The 6,557-nt window shown below is 47.6% G+C and overlaps 1 protein-coding gene across 2 annotated transcripts in view; it reads left to right on the top strand.

Moving 5' to 3' along the window:
- The window catches only part of LOC126488007 (2'-5'-oligoadenylate synthase-like protein 2), a 12,615-nt gene extending 6,473 nt beyond the window's left edge, over positions 1–6,142 (top strand). For both annotated transcript variants that reach the window (XM_050121147.1, XM_050121148.1), the window contains exons 4-6: positions 1,877–2,118; positions 3,175–3,316; positions 4,881–6,142. In XM_050121147.1, coding sequence (XP_049977104.1) covers positions 1,877–2,118; positions 3,175–3,316; positions 4,881–5,354 — 858 coding nt within the window. In that variant the 3' untranslated portion in view covers positions 5,355–6,142. The remainder of the gene's footprint in view (positions 1–1,876; positions 2,119–3,174; positions 3,317–4,880) is intronic.
- Positions 6,143–6,557: the final 415 nt, after the last annotated feature.

The raw sequence follows: 6,557 nt of genomic DNA, 5'->3' as shown, positions 1-6,557 counted from the left end.
AGAGAGAGAGAGAGAGAGAGAGGTAGTTATTGCAATGGACCCATCATAAAAAATTCAAACAGCATAAAAATGCATTAACTTTTTTTGTGCATGTGTGCATATCAGTGTGGTGATATGCTACACCCGTGCTCATAATGGCAACTCCAACTGAACGTGTGTGTGTGTGTGTGTGAGAGAGAGAGAGAGAGAGAGAGAGAGAGAGAGAGAGAGAGAGTATGTGACTTTATAGCCTTATAGCCACTTATTTTTTTTTTTATAATTTTGGGGGTGTTTTTGAGACAGGGTTTCTCTGTATAGCTTTAGAGCCTGTCCTAGAATTCGCTCTTTAACCAGGCTAGCCTCAAACTCACAGAGATCTGCCTACCTCTGCCTCCCTGCAACCACCGCCTGGCTGAACTTCTTGTATATGACATGACTTTGGCAATGCTTTTATTTTCTTCCAAATGACTAATAAGCTGTATATCACATTTTGAATTGTGTCTCCTTTTCTCACTGAATAAATGATAGTCAGCCTCTAAGCTCCATCCCTAACCCTTGGCTATCCTTTATTCTTATTCCAAAAGCTACTGTTTTTGTTAGCAGGTGAAAGTGAGGACTGACATCCAAGGTTGGCCTGTGACCTCCACATGTGTGGCCATCACACCCCCTACACATACATACAGTACTCATACAAGAGAAAAATCACTGGGGGCCAGGCACACTGTGCACACCTGCAGTTCCAGCACATAGGAGGCTGAAGCAGAAGAATTGCAAGTTTCAGGCTAGCCTAGACTACACAGCAAGACTCTGTCTCAAAAATCACCTGGATTTTAAATAGAATCTACTCTTGTTGTTCTATTCAATAAACATGGCATCAAATTGTCTTCTAAACACTTGTCATTAAACTCAGGGAACAGTGCAACTCTCTGCTGCCGGTGGAGCATCCCTTTTCCCCAGGACACAGCAGCTGCCACAGGCTCAGTGCGGGGAACAAATGGCAGTGGGGAGTACCCAGCCCCACATGGGACATTTCTATCCTCCCTGTCTACATGGCTGAGGAAACACTGGACGAGGAGGCAGGGGTCTGAGCTGGAGATCAGAGGGATGGCTGTGAAATGGTGTCTCCTGGACATGACAGACTCCCTGAGCTCAGGTGCTCACTGTCTGCTGTCTGCATGATATCAGAGCAAGACTGAGCCAGTCAGCATCCGGGTGCGCATCAGTGGGGAAGAGCTGAGAGCTTCTGACTGTGGATGGCTGCCAGGGGAGGGAGAGCTAGTTCTCTTCTCAGGGATGTGGCTGGTGGACAGCCCCACATCCATGCACACAAGGGCCGCTCCGACTGAACATCATGGGTTATAAAGAAAATAAAAAGAAGGAAAGAGGAGGAGGAAGATCTGAGGGGGGTGAGAAGTTGAAAGGGTACCCAAGGTGGATATGATCAAAAAATATTGTATATAGCTATGGAATTCTCCAAGGATATATAAACAAATAAAGAGTGCCATGAATTTTCTTAATTAATTTAGGAGGAATTAAACATTTGATGACATTATTTTCCTTTCTTCTTTCATTTTATTCTGTCTTGAGATGTCTGTATGTTTTAGATTTTTCCAGTTATTTCCTATATTTACTATGTGGTAACATTGCCTTCTCCATTCTAACTCAAAAACATGGATCGATATGCAGATGGTCTCCCTAGGTCCCACCATTTCATGGCTGTGTCACATAAAGCAACAGAGGAACCCAAAAGTTCTTAGAGCATCAAGAACATTCTCTCTCTCTCTCTCTCTCTTGCTTTCCCTCCCTCCCTCCCTCCCTCCCTCTCTCCTTCCTGCCTTCTCCCTCCTCCCTCCCTCCTCCACCACCTTTCTTCATATTTTGCCCCCCCCCTTTCCAGTACCTGAGACGTAAAAATAGAGGAGTAACATTGCCCCCAAAATATTCACTGGAGCTACTGACCATCTACGCCTGGGAAATGGGTACAGACAGCAGCGAAAGCTTCGATTTGGATGAAGGGTTTGTAGCCGTGATGAAGCTCCTCAGAGACTACCAGAACATCTGCGTATACTGGACTAAGTACTATGATTTCCAAAACCAGACCGTCAGAGACTTTCTCAAAGCACAGCTGAGAGGAGACCGGTGAGTGTCTCAACCATGTTATTTATGGCTTTAAGGAGTAGAAGCCCTGACTGAAGTGGCTCGGAAAAAACAAAAGGACTCAAGTGGCTTTTGCAGTTGAAAACATTAAAAGGTAAACTTCAAGTGTGGCTGTGTTGCCAAGGTCTCTTTCTGTGAGTTGTTCAATCCTGCCTTTCCCAGGCTTTACAGTCAGTTCTGGTTTATCCCTTCAAGGTCACAGTGGCTCTAGCCATAAAGGGAAGCAGCCACTAGCAGATGACTGGAGTAGCCTGAGCAGGAGGGAGCAAAGGCAACACCCACACATGTAACCAGTGAGGGGGCATCAGGAGTTCCCAACTGATCTTTCTCTCCACTGGTTAGCCTCCCACTTCAGCTTTCTGTCCCCACAGTAGCAAGAGATAAACCATTGCCTCTGGGCGGAAATGGTTCCCCTTCCAGCTGTTCTCAAGGTCCAAGAATAAAAGCAATCTGTTGTTGCTTCTTTTCCCTTTGCCCGTCACAGAGTGGCAGGTGGGGAGTGGGGAACAGCTGGACCCAAGACAAAGAGTCTTGGAAGCACACTTTGAGACACACATTTGGGTTTAAAATTGTGGGTGTTGTGGCTCTGGAGTCAGCTTTTTAGGGAGCTTAAATATCACATGACAATTTACCATTATAATTGTTAGGAATTTTTCCTAATGCAAGCTCTCTGCAGACGCAAAATCCCAATCAAGCCAAATTAAGAAATATCCAGGTGCTCTCGGGTAGATGGACCAGAGGCCACAGGCAACCACCAGGAGGAAGGAAAAAGGACCACGTGTTTCTCCTTTGGGAGCTCAAATAAATACACTGTGGGAGTGGTCCCAACCTGGGGAGTGGTCAGGACCTGGCATGCTGGGATTTGGAGTCAGAACCAATACAACTCTCAGGCCTGGGGGCTAGGATAGATGCAAGGGGCTGGGGTCTGGGATCTACGCTCCCAACTTAACAATAACGTTCTTTATGATTTCACAGACACGAGTGCCAGAGGCCAGCATCCTGACCTTAACACAGACCTGCTTCCATTCTCTCCCCCAGGCCCATCATCCTAGACCCAGCTGACCCCACCAACAACTTAGGAAGTAGAAATGGATGGGACCTGGTGGCCAGAGAAGCTTCCTACTGCCTGAGGCAGGCCTGTTGCTGGACCCAAGACCCCAGAGGGAGCTGGGATGTACGGGTACGGTATAGTCTCATGATCGGCACTCACAGGGAGTACCTGCAGCTCGTCTCTCAGCACCCAGGACAGGCAACACATTTAGGTGTCACAGCCTACTTCTCCTCTATAGACGTCTAGGCCTCAGGTCTTTGACCTGTAAGAAGGGCAGGCAACCTGCCCTGTCCTGTAGTCAATATGGAGATACTCACGCCCATTGGCTCTCCCTACAGTAATCCTTGCCCCTTTGGTGGGTTATCAATGTAGGCTTTTTGCTATTTAAATAGTAAATGTTAAATGTTTCTTTAAAAATGAAAGCTCCTACAACCCACTGCTGACACGGCTTTGCTCCCAGAGGTGACAGCTCTCTGTGCACTAAGTCAGAATCCAGTGCTGAGGATGCTGTTTTCCCGACCTGCCAAACCCGCATAAATTCCGTCCCTTGACCCACTTTTCATCTTCTGCAGGAAAATTCAGACTCTGTTTTCAAAGGTGACCACTACCGAAATAGGGCCTACATGCAGGAGTATGTGCCCGTGTCTCCGTGCGTTCTCATTATACTTGTTATTTTTCAATGCATTATTCCTTTACTGAATTCTCTTCCAGACAGTTCCCTAGCCATACACACAGATCCAGAAGACGTTGCCCTATGACATGGAGTCTAAATCGGGGCACTTTTGAGCATGACATGGGGTAATATTGATCATGCCAGCTCAAGGGCCTGTACTAGGAGTGTCTTAACCGAATATGAGAATGAAACCTGTTTCCGTCACCTCTCCGTGGTTGTGATAAAACACCATGACCAAGGCAACTGACAGAAGGGAGAGTTTGTTTGCACTTACAGGTCCACAGGGATGAGTCTTCCATAATGGCAGGGAGGTGTGGCAGCAAGCTGGCGTGGGGTTGGCGCTCACTTCTTCAATGATAAGCAGGAGGCCAAAACAGTGAGCAAAGACTGTTGGGGGCTTTTGAAACCTCCAAACCTGCCCCCAGTGATATACTAGTAACCCCCCACAGGGCCGCGCCTTCTAAATCTCCTCAAACATCCCACCAGCCCAGAACTGTGACTGATGCGGGTTAGTTATCTCCTGCGGCCTGCCAGGAACCATTCCAGATGCAAACCATCTTTTCAGCAAATCTGTCAGCATTCTATGACCCTATGGCAGTGGCTACACTGGAACAGTCATCCTAAAGACAGGCATAAACATTAAATTACATTGCTGCAATCCCCGGGCTTCCATAAATACCACACTGCTGTGTGCCCACACTGCTGTGTGCCCACAACGGGCGAAGATCCTACATGGTTTCATGCAGGAAGAATATCATTTAGAGACCAGTTGTTGCTCCGGTTTGGGTTAAGTCGAGGAACACAGTGGGACTGAGTGGGACTCCGAGCCTAGGGTGGCCAAGCAGCTTTCCTGTTGTCTAACATCAGCGCTCGGCATCTCCCAGTTTGTCTCATAGATAGATGATAAACTCTATACGTGATAGACGGTAAATTCTATCAGGAGCTAGAAGGGAGAGGCTCTGTAGGAACCAAACCCTTCTTAACGGCAGATGCCCTTGCTCTTTCTTACCTCTCTTGCAGCCAGCACGGAACATTCAGGTGACAGTGAAACAAAGAGAAAAAGAGACATTGAGACTCTGGGTAGACCCCTATAGCCCCATCAGGGAGATGAAGGCAGAGATCAGGAGGATAAATGGTACCAGCGGGGAGCTGCGCATCTCCTTCCAGGAGCCACAAGGGGAGAGGCAACTGCTCAGCAGCCAGAAGACCCTGTCGGATTACAGAATATTCTCTAAGGTGACCGTCCGGGTGCTGGAGACATTTTCTCCTGAGATCCAGGTCTTTGTGAAGGATTCCAGTGGCCAGAGCAAGCCTTATGCCATCTGCCCTGATGATACCATCCACTACCTGAAGACGATAATTGAAGATGCTGGAGGGCCTCGTATAGAGGATCAGGTACTGATGTTGAAGGATGAGGAACTGGAAGATGATTGCAGCCTTTCAGAGCTACAGATCAAAGACTGTGACACCATCCAGCTCAGTAGGGCGGTCTAGTCCTAGTCTGGCTATGAATGGCATCAACACCTATAGTCATATGCTTCCCCACCTCATCCCTTTACCCAGATGCTATATTCTCTCTGGGGCTTAAATAGCAACATATCCTCTTGCTTGAAACCCTCCTGTGTTTTCCCATACCCCATACATACAGAATGAAGTTCAAGTTTCTTTGCTTAATATTTAGTCTTATTTAATATAATCAAGGTGAGCCCTACTTACTTGCCCTTCCCCACTCAACGCACACCAGTCTCGCAAATACTCGAAACTCACGCTGATGCTGAGTCACGCCTCCATCACTTTGAGTCAGTTATCCTTTCCCTTTGACCCGTGTTTTTATCTTTGAAGACTCGGACTTGTCCGCCCCTGAGTCTCAAAGTGCAGCTCTCAGATCGACAGAATCACTATCACTCCAGGAACCTCCTAGATAGGAAAATTAACCCGAGCCAGATATTGCCCTGAGACTCGCAGTCAGCATCATGGTAAGCGCCCCCCCCCCCCACACACGTTATTGCAATGCATGCTCAAGTCTGAAAAGGACTGCCGTGTGGCCGTGCAGCTGGCTGAGCCACCTTGGGCTCCTGTCTTCTCTCTCCGTCCACAGCAGACGTCTGTGAAAGGAAGTGGGAGAGTAATCACGTTGTTTTGTTGGAACTCTCTCTCTAGTCTAATGGAACTTCATTTTCCTGAACGCCTTATGCCTTGGCCCTTGTGGTCTAGAATGGTACCAATTCAGTGCAAATGTTCAACTTGTGCCCACTGAATAAATAAATGAGCCAAAGAACGAAGTTGCATCCTTCAATACTGTCTTCATTGTGTCTGATGCCATCGTAGAGCCCACATAGCTTCAGGTGCCCCCAGCCCACATGGCATTCTCTGAAGATGCATCCGAGTGACCTTTGCAAACCTAATACTGATGGGCAGATGTGGTCTCCCTCTCTCTAAACCCACTTGGACCAAACGTGATAAGGGTAGACTCCATCCAGTAGCTACTCTTAGCCAATCACACATTTTAATCTTGGAAAGTAGGACTTTGTACAGTAAACTTCTGGGACAGTCAGGGTTGAAAGAAGCTAAACAGTCAAGAACAGATCTCCCCAAGCCCTTACAGAAAGAGTCATTCGCCCACAGAATAGACCACACGCAGCAAGAGACAGAAGCCAAAGCCTACACTCACACCCAGGGAGTCTACACGAGTCGCCT

The sequence above is a fragment of the Alexandromys fortis genome, unplaced genomic scaffold (assembly GCF_014885135.2).
Source record: "Alexandromys fortis isolate MF-2015 unplaced genomic scaffold, M_Fortis_MF-2015_v1.1 scaffold_197, whole genome shotgun sequence".
Taxonomy (NCBI): Eukaryota; Metazoa; Chordata; class Mammalia; order Rodentia; family Cricetidae; genus Alexandromys; species Alexandromys fortis.
This window is presented reverse-complemented; position numbering and strand designations above follow the sequence as displayed.